The following is a 27,061-nucleotide window of genomic DNA, read 5'->3' as shown; positions in this document are numbered from 1 at the left end:
GTCAAGTTAACAATTAAAAACATAAAATAAGAAAAAGAATTTAATTTTTATAAATTCAATTAAACAAACAATTTTTTTGTGTGATATATTACAAATTTTATTTCTACTATAAATAAATATTTTAAATGTTTCGTTTTATAAAAAGATCACAAGTGTAACTTTTCTGGAAGGCGGTTCCAATATTTCCTCAATTTTATTAACTGTTTATTCTTGGCAATGAAACGTAAAGTCCGAGCAGTGTCGAACCAAAGAGAGCGCCGCAGTTCGAGAGAGCGGTTGCACGTGGTTGGCTCGGGCGAAAAAGTCTATTTAAGCAGCGCTCCTGCGAATTTTGTCCCATAATATCAAAAAAATCCCGACAAAAATCCGAAAAGAAAATATCACGGGATGATATTTAGTTTCTTCTATTAATTTGTATTGCCCCGGCAAAGTTCGCAGAAAATCAAGGCTCACGTTTAAATCGAATTAAAGCGCCGCCATTCAGGAAATCGAACGATTTTCAACAATCAAAAAATAGTTAAATAGTAAAAAAAATGCATCCGTGAGTGGGGGAGTTCTGGCGAAACAGCAGCGGAAGGAGAAACGGATAACGGCGAAGGGCGTGCAAGGCAGAAGTAACGGTTCCTGGCGGCGTGTGTGCGAGTGTGTGTAAAAATGTGCTTGGCGGACGACAAAAGAAACGGGATGCGATTATTGCGGGTGCAGAATTAAAATTAAATTCACACGAATTTATGAGCGAGGCGCGTGTTTTTGCGACTCCAGGGTATGTATTGGTATTGGTGTTAGCCGGCACAACAAATTGTTGACTGAAAAACGGGGCAGTGTAGTAAAATAGTTGGTAGAAAAAAGTAAAAAAAAACGGGGCAGCGGCTCGGGCTCATTTGACGTTCTCTCATTACTCAGCGTGCGTATTTTACTACAAACTACTAGTACTAGTATGTGCCGTTGCTTTTTTTTGACATTTCCTTTGGCTCACGTCATCTCTCCAAGAACAACAAAAAGCAATCGCCGCCTTAGCTACACAGAAAAAAATGGAGCACGAAATGCGCAGGTCATGTTATTGAAATAATAAATCTGATTTGGACCTTAATAAATTTATTTGTATATTATACATTCAAGCTATAACGTTTGGAATAGTAAATTAACTCAATCATACTAGCACACCTGTTTTTCTTTCCGTGTACACACTTATTCTTACTACCCATTATTCTACGCACAGAGAGAGAAAGAGAGAGTGGAGAGAGAGCGAGACAGGGCTTGGCTCCATCTCCATTTTACAACTCCAACTTCGCTGCCGCTGCTCATTTCATGCTGATTTATGGCTCTAATAATAGGTTCGCTCAACACACAGCTTCCGAAAGGATTACCACCCAAAAGGATAATGCATAGTTTGTGTTATTGGCGGACCATAAAAGGGGACTTTTAAAGTAAACGACCCGGGATTACAGTTAATTACAGTTAGCCGGGAGCGCTAGAAGAGCGAGAGAGAAGGAGAGAGGGATACGCCTTGATCGATTTACGGCATTTAACGCTCAAGTGCGTACGCGTGTGTTTTCTTTAAACTCCAGTGATTCGGAAACTACAAAGCGGAGGTGTACTTATTATTAATTCAAGCTTATGATATTTTCAGGCCTTCAGACCTTCGAAATTTGCATCGTTGACGAGGCGGAATAATGAATCGATGACTATTTGCTGCTGATACGGCCACATCTGCCAGCTGTCTTGGGTCGCCTTCGCCCCCTCTCGCTCACTCACTCGCGTTATCCTGTGGAGCCCGAACAAAAACAACAACACAAACCAGACTCCTTGCCCGAGGCTCGGCAATTCCAATTCGAACTCCGACCACATCCAACTCGAACTCGAACTGCAGCGAACTCCAACCGGAAAGCTTGCGCAGCAGAGAGAAAGAGAGAGGAGAGAGAGAGACGGTGCGCGAAAGGACTCTCCACCGGCTGAGGAAGAGGGAAAGGGAAAGGACGAGAGGCGGAAGTGGTGACATCTGTTTTGCCGCTTTGTCAGTTTGCGGATGCTGCTCCTGCCGAACACGAACGAACGCGAACGAGCACGAACGAACAAGGAGCACAACGTGAACAAGTGTGGAAATTGGAATTTTTATTCAAAACAATGCCCCTGCTGCAACAGGTATGTAAATAATAATAAAACCCATTCGCACTCCAGAGCGGTAATTGAAACGCTCACGTACGACTGGAGTCGAAAAGAGAGAGAGAGAGAGGGATAGGGTTAGAGAGAGCGAGAGGCCGTCATCAGCTGGCTTTTTGGGCTCACCTTCCCTATTGGGATTCGTGAGTGGCTGGTCCGGGATGATCCTAATAAGATTAGTGCCCAACTTTACGCCTCGCTTCTGAGACTTTCCACCGCCCAACCAACCACCCACTGGAACAGCCCCTTCCGCCCACGTCTGTTGCACATTATGAGTAGTTAAATTCGATTAAACTTGCGGCGTTTTCTGCGCCAGACACTCACGCGCCTCCTTTTCGTCCTTGCTGCCGCCGGAGGGGCGTTTAATTGTACTCTTTGTTGCGCAAAATAGTTGCGTGATTTAATTTCGCTCGCCTTTATATGTTTTTTAATTCACTTAAATGAGATGATTCGATTAGGACAGTCGGCGGCGCAAAAAAGCGCAGAGAAAACGAGGGAGCGACTCTGGTGGAACAGAAAAAGTAGGGCTAAAGTGGTCTACATTATAGCTGCTATCCATTACATTTTTTTAAATGGTATATTTACTGAAAGAAATATTTAATATAATGTCATTATAATGTATTATGGTAATTTATTATTTGACTTGGGATGTTAAATTATAACATCTTCACAGTTAAATATCCTTGAATTTAAGCAAAAGTACTTAGTCTGACTTATTATAATCCCTTACTTGTCCCATCTAGAGTTTATTTTTATCCTCTGGAAAATTAATTATCCTGCCTGACAATCCACTTCATATCAATACACATCAAAATTATGTCAGATGCGGCAATTGCCCTTCACCCCAAATGTGAATTATAATAATGATTACAATATCCTTTATGCTGATACGCACATGCTAACCAACCAGCCCGACTTACTCGGCCCTTGCCCCGACCCCAGACTTGATTTAAGCGATCCTAAAGCGACTGTCAATATGTGTGACAGGTTTTTTAAGACGCTTCCCCTCGACGGAGCACTTGGGCCCATTGTTGGCTACGCCTTCGCCGCCCGTTTGTATCCTTGCCACGTCTTCCGCCTTCCGCCTTCGGAAAAAGTTGCTCATTGTCGACTGTGACAGGAGACCCGGACCCGTCTATTGCTCATCATTCAGGCATTTGACGACAGACGACGCACAGGGGTTGAGGAAAAGCTGCCTTGACTACGTCAATGGATTGGGGATGGCTTTCGAGGAGACGGAGAGGGAGGGGGTCGGTCCTGTGCTGCATCCATGGCCCGAGTTGGCTGACAATGGAGCTGCGCATTTGTTACAATGTTTACACAAATATTTAAGGATAATCCGACGATTTCAAAGGGGTTATTATGCAATTTTTCTTCTCATTTTATTGTGGCTGCCAGCAGCGGCAGCAAAAAAAGATGATCAAAATAGACCCAACTGAATAACTAAATGCAAAATGTCAATTTCGTCGTGTAAGCAGAGTCTATCCCCCCCTTGCTGTATTGCTGTACATTCATATTTATTTGCTGGTAATGTCTAAAATGCGTCTACTTCATGCCAACGTGGCGTGTACTTAATGTCCTTCTCCCCCTCTCGTATTATTTATATTTTTTGCATTCATTTCCATTGCGCCATTGCCCGCTGTTTAAAATGCCTATAAATAAGGCGGGGAGGGCCAAAACGGAAAATTTGTCGGTCATAAAGAATGCTGTACATTTTATTTGCCATTTTAAGCTGTGGGATGTGTGATGTCCTGCTCTGCATACGTCCATATCCTGCTGTGACATCGTTTCGTACAGCATTTTCTTTTATTGTCCAAGGAAGTCCAAGTCGAGTTCAGTTGAGGTCACTCCATCAATGACTACGGGGAGTTCTTAGGAGGATGTTTTGACCTAAGACAGCAGAGGCTTCTTTGTCGCCAGATGTCTGGTCAAGAGACCCAGCATAATTAATATCTTCCTAAAGCGCATAAATCATTAGTAAATATATGGAAAAACTTCATAATTAGAGCTTTATTTTTGTAAATATTTCTTATTAAAAAAGGACACACAACTAAAGTTCTAAAAGATATTAATCTGAAACATTTGGAACCTAAATCAGTACCTGTTGATTCCCTAGACCATAACAACCCATAAACACTACACTTAATGGCATAATTAAGTGAATACTTGGCCTAAATGACCGCCTGCAAATGCCAGTTATTAGCCGGCTCAAATTTGATTTCCATCGGGCAAATCATTGCCATTATTCATGCCCGAACTCCTCGAGTGAATGGATGGATGGATGTAGAGGGGGTCGGGAATCATTCAGGACAAATCATTGTGCTTGGGCGGTGGCGGCATTAACAGTTGGTTATGTATACTTAAGTATATGCCCCGGGCCAGTCGGGGATGTCCAGGACGCAGCCAGAGCCTGCCATTTCCATTTCCATTACCACTCCCAATGATCCTTGGCAGCAGACTATTGGAATGTCTCGACATTTCGCGCAAATGCCAAAAGTACAAGGCGGCCAAGGCGTCCTCCAACAATGCGGTGGCAGCAGCAGCAGCAGAAGCCCCAGGGCACATCATTAAAATGTCGATACCAAGCAAATCACACGCCCGCCGCCAGCGAGAAGGATAACAACCAAGAAAATATCAACCGGGGTGCGTTTGTTGCACTGCGGCGGCTTTGGATTCTGGATTGGGTGGTAGTGGTTGCTATTAGGGCGTAGCCCATTGCAATATGAGCCTCTGGCATTTAACAAAAATGAGAAAAAATGAGGCAAAAAAGGGGGCAAAATGGCAGAAAAATGAAAAACTCAACTGAAAAACAGAAAACGAGTGCAAAATTCAATTGAATTTACTTCGCCAGACGTTGCACACACTACTGGTTACTGGGTACTGGGCTCAACTAGCATTTAATGCATTGGCAGTGCGGCATGCGTCGTTGTGGTGCCACCACCCCCTCGTGACCCCCTGAACTCCGCCTGAACGCGATGCCCACCATTATTGTGGTTGAGCGGATGACGAAAGGTGGCCGAGAGGGTATCAGGCCTTTTGGCCAATGGAATGAGCCTGAGGATGACGAGGAAAATGAGGAAGGAGGATGAGGGACGCAGGACGAAGGATGGCGGCCAGTGCGGCGGTGGCATATACACAATGCTGTTGCGTTATCATTAAAAGCGAACAAAAATGCGGCAAAAGAAAATAGAAGCAAACAGCAATGAGCAACAGCAACATCCAGTCAGAGCAACAACAACAATAAAAGGCAAAACCACAAAAGGCCAGCACCCAGTTGGAGTCGCCTCTTGTTTTCTATATATCCTTGCAAAGGTTCCCAGCAACTCTGTGGAGGCTCGTGAAATGCCCACGTTTCGTTCGTCACGGATTGCAGGTTGCAACCTCTGTCATTAGATCGCGTTAAACTAGCTTCCATAAATATATTACTAATTTATAAGAGTTGTTAAAAAATTTATAAAACATTCTGATTAAGAGTTGTTAACATTCGCATAAAATACTTTTATATAGGTACTTTGTATTAAATACAGGCGAGGCTTATTTTAAAAAATTTTAGGATAGCATCACTAGGCACCTTTTTTGGTCCCTAAAATTTATGTGGGTTACGAAAAGATAAAGGGATAATTCGTACAATCTGTAGATCATAGGTATAGCATACCTATTAGGGCAGATCTAATGAAACATATTAAATAATCTTAAGAAAAATAAAGTAATAATTCTTAAAATACTTTAATAACTACGTATAAATATTTAAATATTATTTTGTAATATTTACAACACTAAGCATCACCTATTCGAGGCATGTTCCCTGCATTTTAGCAACTTTGTTGTGTTTCTGTTTTTAAATAGGCCCGGAAAAGTTGTGCCTTTTCGCCTCGTGGGCTGCCTAAAAAATGTGCAGCATGCACCAGCTCCCCCTGGCGGTGGCTGCACCACCATTTGGCAGGAGTTAGCAGGAGGAGTAGCAACACCACCCCCACCACCAGAAACAGTAACAGATCTACAGATCCAGTAGCAGTGGCAGATAATACAGTGCGGAAAAAGCGCGTGTTTTATTTCCACTTAGCACTCATACAAACGTGCCTGTATTGAATGCCTGTTGACGGCTTGCGCCCCCGCCCCCTTTGGAGCCACCCACTTGTGCCATACACACCCACCACCCACAGAGAAACAATAACAACGGCAACAAAGCGCCGAGAATCGGAAATGTTGCCGTTGAAACTGAAATGTCGCTACGCTTCTCTCGTTTGTTCGCCGAAAGGAGGAGGAGGGGCTGGCTACGCCCATGTAAAGGCTGCTGCTGTCAGTGACTTGCCTGAATTACGATATTGTTATTATTAAATGGATGGGCTGCATGCGAAAGGAAGCTGCAACTGCGACTGACTCCGCTGAAAAGGGAAGGATGAGTAAAGGAGGCGGGAGGAGGTAGGAGGCATTGGTGGTCCCGGGAAGACGTCTGCTTGCACTTTGATAGTTGAGTTTTGATCCAGAAAGGCATTTAATGTCTTGTTTTCATATTGCACAAAACAGAGGACACAAAAACAACGTGCAGCGTGCAAGGCATGCAGTTATGTAAATATGATGGCGACACATCGCGTCGTCAAAGCTGATGAAATGGCACTCCTCGACATGCTCGAAACTCAATTTAATTTGCCCAGCCATTGGCATTTAATGAAATGCACAGCACAGCACAACACAAAACACAAACACAAGGCAGCAGCTGCTCAACGACGAGGAGGAGGAGAAGGATTCAGGACTCAGGATGCAGGATATGTAGGCGCAGCAATTACGTGCCACTGCATTGGAACCCAACGCCAGCACTGCTTGCTGTCCTGCAGGCATTTGCATCTTATCGAATCTCTGGGCTCTCCACCCACGACTCCTCCTCCTCTTTTAGCCTGCGGACAAAGTTCGAAGTCGAAGAGGTCTCGACTCCGGTGAATGCTTTTTAATTTACAAACATTAAACGCCGTCATTGCATTCTAGAGGAATCCACTTAGTTGAACTTTTACAACAGATCGTATAAAACTTATAAACATAAAGGGTGTAGATAACACGATTGGTTAAAGCCTTTGCTTGAAAATGTTTGTTCATTTCAAAATAAGAACTGAAAATGATATCGATAAGGATAAGTTATAAAGCGGATTTTGATATTACAATCAAATTATACTGGAAATGGTATTATAAAATATATCTAGTTCGCTGAACCCTTTTCAAAAGTATTTTATATTTGTCAGAAGTCAAATATATTTTTTAAAATCATCTTTATAAGCTAATCATGAAAGTCATATTAAAATTCATCAAACTATTTAAATTTTATAACCAAAACTATCGAAATGACACAAAATCGACACAGCTTAACCTCGTAATTTGCCAATAGTTTGTGGGAAATAGAAAACTTTGTCATAAATTGAGTTGCATTTACTTGATTTCCCCTTTGGCTGGCATCCGCCAATCGTTTTTCCCTCGCCGCCCCTCAATTTATAGATCAAAACTCCATAAATTTTGCATACCGAATCCTTTCAGGGGATTTAAACACTCGCCACGTAATATGCAAACACTCTATTACCGCTGGCAAATTCAAATGCATTCGGCCATAACTCTTATCCTTTATGGACTTGCCAACCCACTCCTGCAATTCCGTTTTTCGCCCACAAGTTGGCAACATGTAATCGGCCATAAAAAATTACAACTGTGCATTAACCTCTGGCTGCGGTCACTGGGAGCGGGAAAAGGGCAGCGGGCAGCGAGAAATCGAAACGAAACGAATCGAATGAAGTGGTCCTTCGGCCTTCGGGGGAAAAAGGGGGCTGAGCAGGAAGGAATGGCGACGACAAGGACAACGTCGTTATTGAACGCTTATCACTACATGCCATCAAATTTTAATGCCGAAAACCCTTTGGACCAGAGGGCCACAAGCCTGGCGAAAAGGGATGAAAAACAGGAGCAGGACATCTAATAAGTGTTGTAAGCGATGCAAACATAATAATTTGTATGACTTCTGAAAGCAGAAACTTGTAATTTTACAGAGGCTCTGGCCCCGGAAACGCTTTTCATGTGTGAGTGTATCCGCTGAAATGCAGACCAGGCCAGGACAGGCGCAGGACGAAATCCCAGACCCAAGAGCAGCCAAGGCAAATCGCTTGCCAAAAATGGAATGCATGTAAAGCCCAAGAAAATGGCCAACGAGAAACGAAGGAGGAGGAGCACAAAAGCCAAGTCAAATGGACATGGGATAAATAACTACTGAGTTATGGGTGGAACGGCTCCTTGGCCCCTTGGCGGCTGCTGACATCTTCGGATCGAACGCAGAGAGATGCCGAATATCTCCATGTAGCCATCAGCTGGCAGGGATAGGGGGAAGGAACTCGGACACAGCAACGCCATTGAATCAAATTTTGCAAATCCTCGACGGCAAAGGACAAGTGGCAGGAGAAGGAGCCAAGCCGAAACTGAAACAGGAGCCACCATATAAGGGAGGTCCTGACAATTCGCGTGAAAGGAATAGAGCAGTCAATAGGCCAGGGTGCTATCTATGCGTCAACGGGTGGTTAAGATTTTTTGTCGTATTCAATTTCGTTGTTTATGGCCCTTTTTCCGGGGCGAGAGAGTAGTTGTTGGCCGGGTATCGCTGCTTGATTGAGCTGTTTCCATTGTAAACCGAGAATTTGGCCTTTACGTGTCGGCTGTTAAGTTCTCTTTTACACTGATTTTCCTAAATCGATTTGGTAAAGGTGTGCCTGGTTTTTCCTTAAATTAAAAATACCTTTTAAAGTTTATTTAAAAATAATTCTTGTTAAGTTTGGGTTGTTTAATCGATACTTATTTCATTATTTAGAAAGACTTCTAAAAAATCAAAGATTTTGCTTCATTTTTCTAATTTTAAAGGTAATTTAACCCATTTTTAAAAAACTTTTCTTTCCATCTGGTCCTGAAAAAAGAGCATCCCTACTTCCTCTCAAGGGCGGTGGCCCTATATTCTCGTTAGTCTCTCTGACGCCTTTTCTATTTCCGCCAGCGAAAGCTTTTAGCGTCTTACTGCTGTTTTTGACGACGGATCTGGGGCGGATGCGGTTGCGGATGAGAATGCGGATGCGGACGCGGACGCGGCCTCGGCATTACAAAATAGCTTGAAGACTATTTGTAATTTGCATTCATTGACGCCGTTTTTTATCGCCTGCCACAAGTTGTAACTGGTTGGTGGGCGGTGTGTGTGACGTATGTAGGCTAGAAACAAAGTCTGAAATCCGCCCACAAAAGCACACACACATATGGGCCACAATGCCGCCCCTAAACGGAGCCCGAGTTGTCCGGCACATCCCCGCATTCCGCATCCTGGCAGGGAGGATGTGTGATTGCCGTGCGTGTGTTCGGGATGTTCGTGCCATTTCCGACTTTGCACGTACCTTCATCAAGTTGTCATTCAATTTTTAAATCCATAGCAAGTTTTGTACTTAACATAGTTGTGACATCTTGACAAAGACCAAGGAAGCCGTCGACTGTCGCTCCATTCCCCGGCATTCAAAACTTGCCGGCGGATGGAAGTTCCTTTCGTTCGTTCCCCTTCACTTGTCAGTCCCTTTATGCGGCGCTAGATCTTTAACTTGTGGCTGGATCCATTTGGGCCAGGAAAATCGCATCATTTCCACTCGCTGAACAAGTGAGCAATGTGAGTTTTGCAAGTTAATTTAAGTTTTTATGGTATTCTTTGTCCAAAGCAGATCATGTGATAAAATATTGTCACGGTTGATCGGTGTGAAACCATTCATAAATTTCTCACATCGAGTGTCTTTCATTTATGCTGATTTTTTGATAAATTGGATTACAAATTCTCTTGCACACAAAAAACTTGGTAAAAAATTGTCAAACAGTCCCCAACCACAAAAAATTGTCAATTCTACCAAGGAAATATTTGTTGTTGTTGTTAGAATTGACAATTTTTGTGGTTGGGTTTAACAATTATAACATTTGATTTTACCACATTTTTTTTTTTGTGTGTAGGATGATGTCTAGTAATTTAATTTACAATTCAAAAAACCTTTTCATATGTCCTTTAAGTTCCATAACCATTTTTGCTAACCCACTGACTCGCATCGAACATCAAGGACTCGATGAGGACTCTCTCTCCCTTTCGCGAATCCTTTTTAGGTAACTGGCACAACTCTTTCGCACCCACTCATCAGCTGACCATTGACCGTCGACCATCGACAGTGACTTGTTGCCTTGGCTTTGGCACATTTCGCTTCACCTTCTCCCCTGCTCACCCGAGTCCTTGTCCTCGTCATCCATCCCACATAGACACGTTTCCTCCTCCACCCCCCCGTTTCCGATTGCTGTCACTCGTCTCGATTCGTTGGCTTTCGTTCCGTTTCGTGGGCTGCATTAATCCGGCGTAATGAGTTGTACGCCATTTTGCGCTAAATTGTTTGGTGAGTGCCTGATAACAATATTTGCACTAATTTGGCATTTTTAAGTGTGCTCCACTGACACTTGATGCGCTTTTAATTGCGCCCAGGCGCTCGAGAGTGCTTCAGAGGAGAGCGAGGAAGATTCAGAGGGAAGTGCGACACAAGGGTCGGCTGCTGTGGGTGCCGGAAAATGGGGAAAACTAAGGGGGTGGTGGAATTGTCTCCTTGTGGCTGTCCTCGTGCGGTTGCCACGTTGTTGCCTCTTCTCGGGGTTGCCTGGCATGTGGCAAGAAATGTGAAAGATAAACGATTCATTAGTTGCAGCCAGGAACTGCTCCACCCAACCACCAACCTACCTACCTCATCCTCCACATGGCACACCTAAAACAGAAGCAGACAGAGAGACAATAAAAGTTTCGCCAACTGTCGCCCGTTTTTATTACGATTGCAGTTCAAATCTCTTGCTTGATGTCATCGCTCTACAAAACCCCTTCTCTATTTTTATTTCCAGTACGACACCCCTGATTGCTCCGGTTCTGGTGGCAACATGCGAGCCCTGAGCGGAGGCTCCACCACTGAGCTGCTGCAGAAGCACTCGATCAGCTCCTACCTGGATCACCATCAGCAGCAGCAACAGCAGCATCAGCATCAGCTGCAACTGCAACACCACCAACAGCAGCAACTGCAACACAATCTGCTGGACAGATGCAGTGACGATGGGTTGATATCATTCATCAACGGTGAGCATAGGGTTCCGAAATGATGTGCTATCTATGTACTAGATTAGAAAAAGTATTTAAAAGATCTTGCGGATCTAAAGAAGTTGCGTTTTGCAGTAAGGAAAGATAAGATAGGATAAATAGTGGGAAAATGTTTAAAAATATACCAACTACACTCAAAATAAATTTAACCCTAAATTTTAGAAAATCGCCCTAAATATTTCTTTTTTCTAAATACAAGAAAGTTATTTCTAAATCTAAGGAAATTTTTCTTAAGTCAAGAAAGTTTTTCTCAAATCTAGGAAGTTTTTCTTAAATGTAGAAAATGGTTACCATGAACTAAAATCACCCTAAAATCTAGAAAAAATGCCCTTAAAATTAGAAATTATTTTCTGAAAAATAGAAAGGCAAACGAAAATAACAAAATATTTTGGCAACACCTTTTCTAAAAATTAGTGCCCTAACCCTAAAATGAAACCAACCCTAAATAATAGAAACATTTTCTAAAAAGTAGAAATTTTTTCTAAAAAATAGAAATATTTGTTTTCACATGCTCTGGCACACCAAAATGTTCAATGCCAGAACTTGTCAGCTGCCGGCCGGCTGTACCCGTGGCGCAGACGGTTAAAGCACTTGGTTAACAATCGAATCGACGCGGGTTCTAGTCCCAGAGCAAAATTTTTTAACCTTTTTTTTTATTCTTTTTTTTTAATGTTATTTTATTTTTCTTTTTATTTATTTTTTTACTTTTTTTTTATTCCTTTTTTTATTGATGGCAAGCGGTAAACTGAAAATAATTAGGTTTATATTCAGCTATTTACTATAAACTACACATAATATAAATTGCGTTAGCATAAATATATACATATGTATATACGTATGTAAATAAGTAAAACGCGAATGGTCAAAATTATGCAATTAGTATTCAAATGTGTTGTCCGCTTCACCCTTTACATACAATGCTCGGTTTGCCACAACTTATTTATGTGCTACAATGGCCCAGTATGTAGGCCGTTCGCTCCTCGCGCGGGAGACCCGGGTTCGATTCTCACGACGGACAAGTAAAAATTGTAAGTTTTTTTCATGAAGATAAAATATTAACTAATCATAATTTATACATTCCCCCATTCCCCCGCAGTCCCGTAGTCCACATTTACAACCACATTTGGCTTTGGTTACATAAGAAATCCAAGTGCAAATACATAATAATAAATACATAACCTTTAAGATTCACAATATACAAGACACACAACGCTTGCATATGTACATAGGGAGGAGTACATAATATAAACGTATATACAAAAAAAAATCATGATTGAACATGTTTTTTTGTTTTGTTTTTAATTTCTATTTTTTAGGAAAATTTCCTACTTTTTAGAAATTTTTGCCCTTAAATTTAGTAAAATTACCCTAAAATTTAGAAATATGACGTCAAAAAAAAAAATCAAAAATATAGAAAAATGTGACCCTAAAATTTAGGGCTAGCTTGTCTTGAAGACAAAAGTAGGGCGATTTCCTTGACTTTGGGGTTAATTTTATTTTGAGTGTAAATAAATTTAATTTAATATTTTTAAATAAGGGTAGATATTCTATCTTCAAGTATAAAAACAAGTTGGTTTACTCTTCGCGCCGCAAATATGTAATACCTTTATTTAATAGTATTTATATTGTAAATATTAAACAAAAATCCAGACTGATTTTAGACTAGAATATGCTTTTACTTTGCTGTCAAAGTCATTGGACGCAGGAATGTCAGAAACTCACAGAAAACATTTCAATAGTTTTTTACTTTTAGAAGTCGGCACACATAATTCGTAGACACTGTCATTATAATTGTTAAGTTTAATTAGTCATACTCTTTTTTCAAGTCGGACCGCCATAGTACCGTGGTCCGCGGTAAAAAATTTTCATTTCCCTTTCGATTTAAAATTGTCACCACTGCAGCAAGCAAAAGCAAGAAGCGGAACTTAAATTTTACAGTACCATTTGAAATTTTAAATATAATAGGCCGCACAAAATTGTTTGCGTCCAATAAGTAAGCGCTGACACAGAAGCAGCAGTCCGTCGAAGGCCAGGATTCCGTCAGGATTAGCAAACACCCATGTTGGGAGTCGAGAAGCCATATATGAGAAAGTCGGCGGTGGCGGTATCGCAGGACTCGTTTGAATTTGGCAACAACAGCGATGTGAGCTCCACCAGCAGCCACACAAGCAATGGAAGCTCCAAGGACCTTGGCAGGCCGACTGCTGGCGACGGAGCCCAGAACTTGGCCCAAGACGGCAGTAGCAGTAGCAGCAACAGCAATGGCCAGAGCAACATGGACAACACAAACACAAACAGCAACTGCAGTACGCTTAATTTATTAGCAGTTTTGTCGAATATTTGCAAAGTGCTTGAGGGGCAATAGTTTTGATTTATCGAGGGCTGGGCAAACTTTACGATAATTGTTGACATTGTACACTTACCCCTCTCTTTTTCCCGTCTGTCTGTAGATCCAATCACACTGAACGATCTACTCGGTCTGTGCGGCGGCCAGAGCCCCTCGACATCGACTACTTCGGGACTGGGAGGAGGAAGCGGCGGAGGAGCACCAGGAGCTGCAGGAGCCGGTGCAGCAACAACAACAACATCCTCGACGGGAGTGGGAGGAGCTGGATCTGGAGGAGCACTTGCCGGGCCAGGAGTCGTGGGACAAACCACCGTCACGGGCGGCAACCCATCCGCCAGCTTCGGTGGCAACGGCAGCGGCAGCGACGTCAATAATCTGCTGCTCGCCAGTGCGGCAGCCGCTGCTGCTGCCGCTGCCGCCGGCGATGGCGTTCAACTGTCCGCCAATGCGGCGGTCTACGCTCCACTGACGCCCAGCTCGACCCAGTCGTCGGCCTCGCCGGGCACCAAGTCCAGTTTTGACTACTTCCAGGTAAGGCCAGGTGTCGATGCGGATTTGCGGCACCTCCCCGTCCGGTTGATGCCTGCCCTCGGATTGTGACCTTCTAATTCTCTCTCAATGCACTCAATTTGCACCGAATTCTCGTAACTTTTTGCTTGTACTTAACGTATCTATCCCCAAAAACCGAACTGTGCTCCTCGCACGGTGACCTTAACCGTCTTATGATTTTCTAACTCTAACTATAAACCTTTCCTCCTGTCTCTGTATCTCTGTGTTAATGGGGTGGGTCGAAATATAAGTAATTGATTTATAGTTTCAAGAAATTTTTATAATAGTTACAATTATAACAAATTAATAATTAATTAAATGCATTCTTTTAAAGTAAAAAATATAGATAACCTTAACTTAACCTTAACCTAACCTAATATTTATTAAATATTTAAAAGTAACAAATATTGATTGCTTTTACTTAACCTTAACTTAACCTTAACCTTAAATGTCAGGTAATTCTCTAGTTAATATTTGTAATTACTTCAAATCGACCCACTCTATGTCTGTCATATTTTAAGTATCCTTGCAGTGGTTAAAGCATGCGAGAAATCTTTTCTATAGATTCGTAAATTAGGAGCTCTGCAAGGGTATTCGAACTTCGTTTTAAGCGAAGTTATCTGTTGTCGTTACCGTTTCCTTTCCTCATTTTAATTTATTTGTTCGTTTCCATTCTTTCTTTCTTTTTGGGTGAATTGGCGAACTTAGTTTGAAAATGTTGCACAAAGTAACCCACTTAAGGCTTTCCAAAGAACAAACATCAGCTTCGATTGCTCTGCACCCTTATCGCCAAGTACGCCTACATCTATTTACAATCGCTCCTTTCACAGTTCACCTTTAGTCAGGTAATAACCGAATTATGATAATGTGGCACTCGTCTTGTTGATTTGAGCGCTGTGATTAATCAAGTGTTACGTGACCCTTGCAGCGACAGCAGCAATTCCTCGAGCGGCAACGGCCTCTCCCTGGACTCCATCAACATGCTCTACCACCAGCAGCAGCAGCAGCAACAACAGCAGCCGCAGCAGCAGGGATACGCCAGCCTGGGAGCCTCCATGGGCAGCGGATTGGGACTCAGCCTGGCGAACGCTTCCACGCGTTCCAACTCGCCAGAGAGTCAGAACAGCGGCCAGTCGATGAACGAGCCCAACCTACTGGACATGATTGTAAGTCTTTAACTAGGTTTTAGGTGCTAGAATTTATGTAGAGGTTAAGAATTGGAGTAGAAAAGGCACTTTTGATTTTTCCATCATTTATAAAAAATATTCCAACACGTAGGATTTTCTTAACAAATATTTTTAAAGATTTTTCTTCAAAATTACAGTTTTTTTGTATAAATACCATGGCCAAAGTTTTGACTATGGTAAGACCAACTCGGTTGCAAGCTAATTAGCAAATAAATATTAATTTTACTAGTTAAATACTTAAAATAAATTAATAATAAAATATTTTAATTATCTTTCAGAATCTGCTGTCTGTGAATAGCAACAAACTAGCTTCCATGCAGCAACAGCAGCAACATCACCACCAACAACAGCAGCATCAGCAACAGCAGCAGCAGCAGCAACATCAGCTGCAGCAGCAGTACGCCAACCTAAATAGGACCTACGAGCAGCAGATGGCCGCTAATGGAGGTGGCCAACAGCACGGCTTCGAGCACAACGGCGTGGGAGTTGCCAGCGGAAGTAGCGAGAACTGCCTGAGCCAATACACCCTGGAAAACCTCGCCAGCGTGGACATGGAGCTGGCCAAACTGCAAAATCTGCAGCGCATCAACACGCTGAAGCTGCTGCAGGCCCAGACGCAACAGATGCCTTTGATCAACCAGCTGTTGCAGAGCTATGCCGGCAGCACAATAAATAGCGTGCCGGGAAGCAATCTCAGTAGCCTGATGAGCACGGGCGGATCATCCATTGTATCGGAAATGACGGGAAGCGGTAATGTCGGCGGAGGAACCACCAACGATGGCCATTTGGATCGCGTGGCCAAGTTCCACAGGAGCTCGGCGGCCCTGTGCGATGCCACCTGCACCTGGAGCGGTCAGCTGCCGCCGCGTTCGCACCGTATGCTCAACTATTCTCCCAAGGTCTTCCTCGGCGGCATTCCGTGGGACATTAGTGAGCAGTCGCTCATCCAGATCTTCAAGCCATTTGGATCTATTAAGTAAGGGAATACAAAATATAGATATCATCCTGAGTAATACAAAATATTAATTTCGTTAGAGTGGAATGGCCCGGCAAGGAGCAGCAGGCTGCGCAGCCCAAGGGCTATGTGTACATCATCTTTGAGTCGGACAAGCAGGTTAAGGCCTTACTCTCGGCCTGCGTGGTCCAAGTGGACGACTCGCATAGTGGCAGTAACTATTTCTTCAAAATCTCTTCGCGTCGCATTAAGTCCAAGGATGTGAGTATGAAGAAAAACTACCACATAAACCGTTCCTAAATTTAATCCTCGTTTCTTCTATTAACCAGGTGGAGGTCATTCCCTGGATAATTGCCGACTCCAATTTTGTGCGCTCGAGCTCCCAGAAACTAGACCCAACAAAGACCGTGTTTGTGGGCGCCCTACATGGAAAACTGACTGCTGAGGGTTTGGGAAAGATCATGGATGATCTTTTTGATGGTGTGCTGTATGCCGGCATTGATACGGACAAGTACAAGTACCCGATCGGATCGGGACGTGTGACCTTCAGCAACTTTCGCTCCTACATGAAAGCTGTCTCTGCCGCCTTCATCGAGATCCGAACCACAAAGTTCACCAAGAAGGTGCAGGTGGATCCGTACCTGGAGGATGCCTTATGCTCTATATGCGGAGTGCAGCACGGTCCCTACTATTGTCGGGAATTGTCGTGTTTCCGGTGAGTTGGGAGTTGAAGCTAAGGGAATTCTAAATGATCTTATTTATTATCTTTACAGATATTTCTGCCGCAGCTGCTGGCAATGGCAGCACAGCTGCGATATCGTCAAGAATCACAAGCCCTTGACGCGCAATTCCAAGTCGCAGAGCCTAGTTGGCATCGGACCATCCTCGTCGACTGTTTCGTTGGCCTCGTCGAGCCACAGCATTAACGGCGACAACAAGATGGGGCACAGCCAGCAGCAACAGAAGCAACACCATCAGATGGAACAGCAGTCGCAGGCCCTCAATCTCAACCTGATGGGCAACTCCGGAGCCGGCAATGCCGCCGCTGCCACCTCGATGTACACATTTCATCAGCATCAGCAGCGACAACTGCAGAAGCAGCATTTACAGTATCGTCAGCAGCAGCATCAGGCGATCTAGACTGCTGCGGCTTTTATCCGCACCGTTTTAACGGATGTTTCCACACTCACAGCGTGCGGAATTTTGGACTTTTAGGCAAAGTAGAAGAAATGGCGCATACGTAGTGCAGCCGATGGAGACCCGGGCTCATCATCATCGTCATTATCATTGTAAACACAGTTTTATTGATGTGTATATTAGATCGGTACGATATGAAGCTTACACGTTGAATTTCCTTTAAGGTAATTAGTGTTAGTCGACTCCCCCACACCGAACACCCTCGAATCGAAACAAACGACCCCCATTCATACTATTTTTTGATAATCATGCTTACATATCAGCATTTGGAGCCGGCATTCGAATGCTAAACGAATGATACATGAAATGAGCAATTTCATTTACTCATACCCCTCATCAACATACTACTCAAGTTACTTTTTGGCTAAGAAAGCAGTTAATAATTTCTAATTTGTACATGTATAATTTTAAGCGAACGAAACTGCGCGGCAAACGGCGATTAACTGGACAAGTCTCGTCCGAATTTCCGCGCAGAGAGGTTAAGATAACCATTTTTGTTATGTTTTGCGCTATTACTGAGGAATTTTATATGGTTTCTTTTTACATAGCCAAGCCCCCAGACCCGAGTTAATATGATCATTTGATTTGGATTGTCCGTTAAGCGTTAATCAGGGAATTTCAATTTTTAGGAAAACATTTTAAAAATTGTAAATTCGTTTAACTCACCAGTCCCCCCTTTTTGTTACTCATTGAATTGTTACACACCTGAGTTATTATTATTATAATGTTTAGTTTTTTGTTTTGGATTAGCTTTAAGCATTATCCTTGTGAGCATTAACGCGATGCCTGATTGATTGTTGAACTTTGTTTTAAGGATTTATCTTTCTTTGGCTTTTTTGGCTGTTCCAGTTTTAGAGCTCACCGGCAATAAGCTTATAATTTATGTCTACATTATTTTTCATGTATTTTGAGAAAGGATCTCTCCAGCGCTTATCTATCTAGAATACACAAATGTATACAATAATATTACATATTGTACATTACAAGGCTTTATATAATTTAAAACTTAATAATTTTGTAAACCTACCATGGATAGGGAAAATAACCTAAATCTATTCCTTAAACCAAATTGATCACTAAAAGAAGAATAACGAAAATTCAAACGTATTCACCAACCAAACAAATATACAAAATTGCTTTTGAATTCGCCTTCTTTTCATTTGGCAACTCTTAATCCAAGCTTAACCCAACTAAACACTAACCTGCGCTTCCCATGCTAATTGTTACTCTTAAGACGCAAACGAAGTTAAGTAACTTAGTCTAATATCAAACGTTAAATTCAAACGAATTTAAGCATAAAAACAATCAAATTACTTTACCGAGCAACTGAAATACTCCAAAAACCAAAAGCAACCAATGTAATCGAGTAGTTCAGACTTTACGAAACTAACGCTGCGGGTGTTTTGTGACATTTTAACGCATTACTCTCTAGGCATTAATTGTTTTTAGCATTATCTCGGACATCACACACAACACACACGCATTACGATGAACCTACAGGGATTTTATGGTAGTCTTCGAAAGAAACAAATATGAAACCAAGTAATTATAACAATAAATGAATGACGAGTGTTAGGAGAAGGCTAGACGATGGCAGACTAGTTGAATTTGTTTAGTTTTTAATATAGATTTGCGAGGAAAAGCAATTTTTAATTAACCAAGATGAGAACTGTGGAGGGATTGCGGGTCTAGGGTAAACAAGGATGCCTCTTAGTGTAACGGTTTCTGTTGTAGCGCCTACCTAGCTTAGTTTTCGTTGGTCAGGGCCAGACAATCCCCGGGAAACTCTGGCCAGACGCTGGCCGGTGTATAAGTAGCAATAAACCCAGGACAAGTGCATTGTTACTAACCATTTACCTAGCTATACTCACATACATATTGCCTTCGATTAGGAGAGAGGAGAACCCAAGCAAATCACCCACTTAAATCGCTTTAATGCAAACCACAAATCAAAAAGCTTATTGACTACTTTTAATGCAATTAAAGTATTGTGTATTCCACATCCTTTGCCTACCAAGCGAAAGCAGTCTGGAATTAAGTATAGATAATAGATTCTAAATGGATATCAGGGCAGGGGTCGCGAAGCATAAGAGATAAACATTTCGCAGAGATACTTAACCCATTAGCACCATGGCTCAATGCATACGGAATACTAGTGGGAGAATTATGAAAACACATATATTTTAATGACAAGGTACGGATGAAAGGGAAATATCTAACATAAGCTAGACAAACTGTACAGACATACAGATAAAATGGTGCTTTAGCTGAATTATTAGTAATCGTAAGACTTACCTTTATAGGGAAACATAAATGCTCCAACTGCAACAACAAGAAAATACCTTATTTCACTTCACTCATTGAACGGATTCACGGAAGAAATGTTAGGGGACGTATCTTTTTTAAATTAATTTTTTAGCCTTAATAATTATTAGGTGGGTGAGGAGGCAGTACCATTATTTTATTAACAACACGTTTAAAATCTATTGGAAACAACAAGTGTTTTTAGCTCGCAAAAATCAAGCTCACATTTCACATACACATACACTAAAATACCTACACTCAGAAAATGAATCGCCCTGAATTTTAGAAAATCGCCTATGGATTTGCTTCACTGGCGATTTTTTTCTTTAAAATAAAAAAATTTTCTACTGGTAAAGAAAATTTTCTTCCAATTAATCAAAATTCATTAAATTCAAGAAATATTCCAGAAATATAGAAAAAAATCGCCAGTAAAGCAAATCCATAGGCGATTTTCTAAAATTTTTTTTTGAGTGTACACTAGCACACAAATATACAAATACACGCATACATATTCGTAAACAATTTTAAATAACTATAAAATTTACCATATTTTTATTAACCAAACGAACAAATGAAGAAATGCCCAGGCAGGGCGACTTTTAAATGGAACTTTTTAAGGCTATTTCGGCAAAAATCAATTGGCGACTCAATCTCGATCGTATGTTACACAGTTTTACTTTAACGTTTTTAACGCTTTTACAAGCTTAAGAACCAAACAGAACGTGAATTTTAAATTAACACATATATGTGTGAAGCAAACAGTTTTAAACTTTTCCACACTGGCTTTTCAATTTATTTAGAATGACATTTTTATTTCCTATCAAAATTAACTGAAACCAATAAGCAAGTTAAGGAGATTAAACAAATGTATCAAAGATTAAAACCAATATGTGAAGAGACACACAAAATAAAGTTTAAACGAAATGTAAAGGAACCAAAATCGAACGCTTCCCACGCAAAACCGATAATATTAAATTTTAGCAAAGTAAAAAACAAAAATGGAACATTAAGAAAATATGCAAAGCGTAATTAGGCAACCGTATAACATAATTAACAATCCAAAATACATATAACTACAAAAAATAAACATATTTTACTGACGCAAGTCATCCGATTATCTATACGTCTACTTCTAAGCCATTCTACACTATACAGAGTAATTATTTTTAAACTCAGCTAAGGTGCAAATCAATGAGGAAGTTCTATCGAAGGAATATCTTTACTTATGCCGATATCTCTACCACGCATTAACTAACCTATACTGTACTCTAAACTAACTCCATACTACTCGTATTCGAAACCCTATACCACATATTTTTACTATTGTATTACCGATTGTACTGTCAACTGTATTCAAAGACACAAGCGAACATGTGAGACACATTTTGGGGGAACATTAGCAAGAACTTTGCAAATTGAATTTTAAACCAACAATATTTGCTCGGCAAATGTGTTAAAGTTAAGCGTAAGCCTAGCGAATAAGGATAAGAATGCAATAAGAACGGTTTTTAAAAAGACTATTATACAACCTATATATATACACCAAGGAATATATAATAATAATTCAGAACGGAATACTAAGCTTTTAACGCAATAATCAAATACCACATATATTATATACATACACTTACATATACTGTGGTGGCCGCGAGTTCAGTACACTCACCTTTGCTCTAATTCCTGTTAAATTCTTTTTTCTAATGGAAGGTTGCGATTTCCTTTATTTCTAGAAAAGGAAATCTAACCATTTCTTTGAGAGAAAAAGGACACAATTATTACGATCATGTCTGAGTTTGCTGGACTCTTGACCATCACTGTACATATATTTTAATAATTACTTGAGGGGCAACCAAGGGCGGTTCATCTGAATCCCCAATTGAGTTAGAGCCCCAAATTCGTATACTGTTATAACAGAGGATGAGAGGAAGGATATTTAGAAGAATATTTAGTAGAGGGCGCCGAACCTCAATAAAGAGGGGGTAAATGGCGGCCCAACTAATTGATTTTCCCACCTTATATAGGAATATAAACAAAAATTACTGCAGTGCCATTTTAAATAGCTTCCGATAAGAATAAATATATATATACAGATATACATAATGCAAGAAATACATTAATTGGTACATAAATACCTAGTACAGTTGGTCCTTGGTTTTTGAAGCCCCCTACTAAAGGCCTAACTAATATTTTACAAGAAAACCGTAGGGTAATTCCGGGTATACAGATAGTATCTCTAAATGGGACGGACGTACAGTTTTACTGTAGAAAAAAGTTAGAACCTATATTGGAAGGCTTTAAACTTCGGACACTGTTCATGCAATATAATACCAATATAAATATATACCTATTTATGTACTAATAATTATTATATATTGTTATGAGCAAGAGTTCAAATTGCATTATGGTTATAAAAAACACACAGATAAACACACAACTACAAAAGCAAATGGAACAAAGTTGAACATATTTTGAGTGCATGAAAATTTTTTGGGAACTTTTTGAGGCTTTTTTTGTAAATGGAGCGAGAACTTCGATTGAATATGCAATGAAAGGGATGAAGAGATATTAAAAATAATATTAATAACAATAATAAAAGTATATAACTCATGTAGCTAGGTATATTATCAAAAATTAACAAATCCCAAAAAATATCTTTATCAAAATGACGGGAATTTTAACGAACTCCGTTGCATAAACAGCAAACATAAGGGCCATAATAAAACGATAAACACAACTTCATTCATACTTCGTACATCTAAAGAGCTTACCTATGCACACTGGGCCAGCCGATCAAATTTTTGGCCAAAAATACGTTTTTCTTTTTTAAGAAATTGACCAAATTGAGTTTGGGATCCTTTTTATAATACATTAAACTAATTTATGCCAAAGTTTCAAAGAATTCGGGCAAGTAGTTTTCTTTTACCATATTTTCGAAGTGAAAAATTCATAAAATATTGATGGAAATGAAAAAAAATTTAGAAGTCAAAGATGCTGATGTTGCTGTTCGACTTCTTTCCGAAACTTGCAGAAGGGATTATTTTCAACAAGTAAAAAATATAATATAGCTCGTATGTCTTACTTGTTTGCTAAAATAAATGTAATTGTTAATTTTTACGCTTTTTTTCAGCAAATGAGTACTTTGCTTTTCGAGTGCCTTCGAGTGCCATCCCCAAATTAGTTCATTCCTTCAAAAAAAAATTCGTTGATCAATTTACTAAAAGCGTAGCCCACCGACTCGATGCGGTTTTGCCTTAGTTTTCGGTAATTTAAGTTTTAATTGAAGGCTTAACTCGAAGTCGAGCTATTTTGAAGAGCTTAGCTAAGAGAGCCCAAGAGTATGCCATACTTTATTTCTTCAGGTTTTGGTGAACATTTTGCGCTCAAAAATTTGATTTTAGTGTGACTAACATCTAAAATCTACTTTTTACGTACACTAATCGATTATGGTATTTTCCAAACCTATATCTATCTATTTAATCAGGACTATGCAAATAAAAATGTAGCATACTTTTGTGATGACTTCAGAATATGTCAAATTAACATTAAACAAATCAAAAAACAATATTTTTAAACAATTTTTTTTACATAATTTGATTATATAAAACTTAAAAGGTAACACGAACAAAAAAATAAAAATTTTTTTTAAATCGATTGTTTGATAAACGTTGATGTGGGAGCCTCCGAAAGTTGCACTTTTTAACGGTTCATAAATCTTAAATGACATAATATTTTTTAGTGATGTTAATTTTTTTTAGTTTCTTTATCTCATACTTTATTGTTTTCGAAAATGGAAGAAGTGCGTCTTCTAGTTATTTTTTTAAAAATAAAAAACCGAAAAGTACGTAAAATTTTCCGTCTTTGGTCTGGATTATCTATATCATATAAAATTCCAAGAAATTTTACTTTTAGTTCGTTGGAAAGTTGAATCTTTTAAGAAAAAATCGCAAAAAACTGCATCCTTCTAACTGTCCTAGGAAAGAAATTACAGATTTTTGGCCAAAAAATTAACTTTCTGGCCCAGTGTGCTATGGAAGCAGTCAAGCAGAGCAAACTAAAAAAAAGATAATAACTAGTAACTGTTAATATTTACGCGCTTGCGGCACAAACAAGCAAATAAATTATGTACAATGGAAATATATTTACTAACGAATGTTATTTTTAACCAAAACCAAAGGTCAGATCAGCTGATCACAGCTCCCTCATGTAATCTATAAATCCAAATATTTAAACTGAAACCATGCATAACAAGTATAATATCAGACATATGAGTATTTTAAATATGCCTAAGAAACATTGTATACAATGACTGCTAAACCGACAAATCGTTCGCGTGAACAACAAGAATAATATGAATAACTCTGGTAAAGTACCCTCGCCAGAGGGCTGACAATATATGGGAGCGGGAGGGAGCCTGTACATTAAGTTAAACATTCTGATGGCTACGAAGGGATGGATCAAGACATAAACTGAACTACATGTATCGGAATCTAACAGAATACAATAAAAGAAGTAACAGATAATAAAGGACACACAGACCAAAAACTCCTCCTTGTTTTTATCATTATTCAGCGTGTATTTTGTGCTTCTTTAGAGGACTTAATGGCTAAACACTTGCGAGTGCCGTACAAAAAATGCAACGTACAAAAACGGTTACCGACTAGCTTAAAAATTCTGATCAACAAATACGAGTACATAGATTGCAAACGCTGCGCGACTACTTGTTCAGTCTTCTCTTGGCAAAGATCTGGTAGATGCCTAGACCGGCGGACAAGGTGCCAATAGCCCCCACCTGGAGGGTGGACAGCTTGCCGCCCCACAAATATCCCTTGGGCAGCGTACTGACGGCGTGCACAAAGTCGAGGGAGATGCGAACGATGGACACCATCTCCAGGCGGTGCTTGGTCATGGTTTTGACATCCAAACTGTAAGATTAGAAGGTTTGTTAGTTGGACAGTATCTTAAGTATACTTCACAACTCACTCGTTAATATTATTGGTGCGATTCAGTTTGTCCTGGTTTAAAGAAAAGTTCCTCATTGTTCTGAAATAAAATTTAAAAATTTGATTAAATGATAAAACCAATATCTTTGATCTCTTACCTCATAAGGTTTAGGTACACCGAGAGTACCCAGAATATGGAGTTCACATTGTCCCAACTATCCGCATTCTTGACATCCACAATCTTGTGCTCGGCCAGCCAGCAGACCTTTTCGATGGGATAATATAGAAGATCCACGATGTTGGCCGTAACCCCCAGCACTGCCATTACGCGATCGGGTTCGTTCTCGCCCAAGCCATACTCCAAAGCGTATTGGATCATGGGAATATCGTCGATGAGGCGCAGGGTGGCTCTCGCACCCGAGATTTTTGAACTGGCGGTTGCATATCTTTTGGCAAGATCCGGATTCCGTTTGGCATGGTAGCCAGCCACCAGTTTGGCACTGTAGCACAGTGCCTTCATCACCTGAGGAAAAAATGAAAAATCGGGTATTAAATTTCATATTTACATTTTTCCGTAATTTATACAGGTTTTGCGCATTTTCTTGAGCCAAGTGTTTGTTTTATCACGAGAGTTTGCATCTCTGTTTGCCTTTACCTGACCCCAATCGTCATTCAGCCCTGCAATTTGTGGAATTGCTTGGTTGTGACAAACAGATAAAATACTATCAGCGATAAAAAGAACACAACGAACGCTACAATCATCTCGTTGAATGGCTGTCGGTGGAGTGCTCCTGGTGGTCCTATTGCCAGGATGGGTAAAGGGTGGTTTCGTTGTTTACCCATTAATACTTCAATTTGCTTGCTTTGCCATCAATGAATTTTAAATGCAATGAGGAGGTATACTAACTTAAGATAGAAGAAGTTAAAATACCCTTTCAGTTATTAAGAATTCGGGTTTATAAATTTAAAGATATTTTCTATATTCATAAAATAGAGACGAAACTGGGTTAATTTTTGATATCGGTACAAGAAAAATCCGTAGAGCTAAAAACAAACAATTTAAAAACATTAAAATTCTAAAACTGATCAAGTATGTCCAAAATTAAAAAATTCCGGTTGTATATATGAAAACTAATTTTATGATAAATTTTTTTCAGATTCTAATCTTTAATTTTATTAGTCCTTAAACATTAGTTCAAACATTCTATCTGCAAGCGCCGTTTATTGAATTACGGTAAAGTAGCTTCTAAACTGGGACGATCTTCATGGGATTTAATATTTCTCCTTTTTATACCCTAAAACCTCATCAACTTTTGAAAACCCCCATAAGAGAACAAAAAAAAATGGGTGTTACTAGGTGAATCGCGTGTTTTTGGGTGGTATTCCAAACAAACCTTTCGTTCATAACGTATTATCCTCTTTATCTGGCAACGGGTTAAGGGTTTGCCGGCTATAGTATTGAGCATTATCTTGACTCGATCGCCGCCAACCCGCGACTGATAAGCAAGAAGCGAAATAATCCATTGCGTATGCGAAAGAAGTAAGGCAAGGTCCAAACGGTCGAAGCTTCCTTGTTCAAGACCCCCAGACCAATGCCAGCACCAATGCGCAACAACACCGAGAAAACCTGTTGATTGACTTTCGATTTCAACCGAGCCCCTCTGTGGACCACTTCATTAAAACCAGTCAATATGCCACGATGCAATTTTTAAATTTGAGCATAATTTAGGAAAAACACTAAGTGGGAAAGGTAAATAAACAGGTGTGCGACCAATTATTTGGAAATTTACTTGGCAGAATGGGCTGTGTTTTTATTACCTTATCGCGACCGCCATAGGAATCGATAATATCACAGAATTCGTTTACAAACTTTGTCGTGCTGCCCATTGTTCCGCGTTCAAAAGGCCAGGCTAAAACTCGAACTGAAACACAACAGGGAAACACAAGAAATTGTCAATCGCGGGCGGGAACCAAACAGCAGAAACAGCTGACGCCCATCAGTGATGCTAACAGCTGATTCCCGTTAGCTGGAAAAAGTCTAGAAAAAAGCTAAGCCACGATTTACATACAGACGAAAGTCCTTTTTAAAACTACAAAAAAATTGGTTTATGCAATTACATATGGCTTACGTCAAAAAATACCTATAAAAAACAAAATATTGTCAAAAAATAATAATAGTGTTTTTCTAAGGTTTATTGTTAAAATTAGTTATTATTTAGTTTAGTTAGAATTTTAGCGATGTTTTTCGATATGCTT

The 27,061-nt window shown here is 40.2% G+C and overlaps 2 protein-coding genes across 4 annotated transcripts; one reads left to right on the top strand and one right to left on the bottom strand.

The window, feature by feature from the left end:
- Positions 1–411: 411 nt before the first annotated feature.
- Positions 412–17,705, top strand: orb (polyadenylation element binding protein orb). Of its 3 annotated transcripts, XM_017160076.3 has the most exons (10): positions 412–763; positions 1,631–2,142; positions 11,077–11,305; positions 13,777–14,204; positions 14,931–15,067; positions 15,151–15,388; positions 15,688–16,385; positions 16,445–16,625; positions 16,694–17,079; positions 17,138–17,705. In XM_017160076.3, exons 2-10 carry the CDS (start codon positions 2,125–2,127, stop codon positions 17,502–17,504), a joined length of 2,682 nt encoding a protein of 893 aa, XP_017015565.2. In that variant the 5' UTR covers positions 412–763; positions 1,631–2,124; the 3' UTR covers positions 17,505–17,705. The 3 variants fall into 3 exon arrangements, with proteins under 3 accessions (XP_017015565.2, XP_017015567.2, XP_070072461.1); XM_017160078.3 differs by lacking the exons at positions 412–763; positions 1,631–2,142; positions 11,077–11,305 and adding an exon at positions 13,028–13,632; XM_070216360.1 differs by lacking the exons at positions 412–763; positions 1,631–2,142; positions 11,077–11,305; ... (1 more) ...; positions 14,931–15,067; positions 15,151–15,388 and adding an exon at positions 15,451–15,585.
- A 6,709-nt stretch (positions 17,706–24,414) lies between these two features.
- Positions 24,415–26,787, bottom strand: Pex11c (Peroxin 11c). Its single transcript, XM_017160035.3, has 4 exons — positions 26,624–26,787; positions 24,964–25,328; positions 24,846–24,905; positions 24,415–24,787 (listed from the first exon to the last, which is right to left on the bottom strand). Exons 1-4 carry the CDS (start codon positions 26,690–26,692, stop codon positions 24,580–24,582), a joined length of 702 nt encoding a protein of 233 aa, XP_017015524.2. The 5' UTR covers positions 26,693–26,787; the 3' UTR covers positions 24,415–24,579.
- Between the last annotated feature and the right edge of the window lie 274 nt (positions 26,788–27,061).

This window comes from Drosophila takahashii, chromosome 3R, assembly GCF_030179915.1.
Source record: "Drosophila takahashii strain IR98-3 E-12201 chromosome 3R, DtakHiC1v2, whole genome shotgun sequence".
Lineage (NCBI taxonomy): Eukaryota > Metazoa > Arthropoda > Insecta > Diptera > Drosophilidae > Drosophila > Drosophila takahashii.
Note: the sequence above shows the minus strand (reverse complement) of the source record. Positions and strands in the feature narration are given on the sequence as shown.

Bases quoted from the DNA above. Each gene is read 5' to 3' on its own strand.
- orb (XM_017160076.3), top strand. The intron at 15,068-15,150 runs GTAATAACCGAA...TGACCCTTGCAG, and splicing joins CACAGTTCACCTTTAGTCAG to CGACAGCAGCAATTCCTCGA. The intron at 15,389-15,687 runs GTAAGTCTTTAA...ATTATCTTTCAG, and splicing joins CCAACCTACTGGACATGATT to AATCTGCTGTCTGTGAATAG.
- Pex11c (XM_017160035.3), bottom strand. From the start codon at position 26,692: ATGGGCAGCACGACAAAGTTTGTAAACGAATTCTGTGATATTATCGAT. The intron at 24,906-24,963 runs GTAAGAGATCAA...ATTTTATTTCAG, and splicing joins GTGTACCTAAACCTTATGAG to AACAATGAGGAACTTTTCTT. The intron at 24,788-24,845 runs GTGAGTTGTGAA...CTAATCTTACAG, and splicing joins CGCACCAATAATATTAACGA to TTTGGATGTCAAAACCATGA.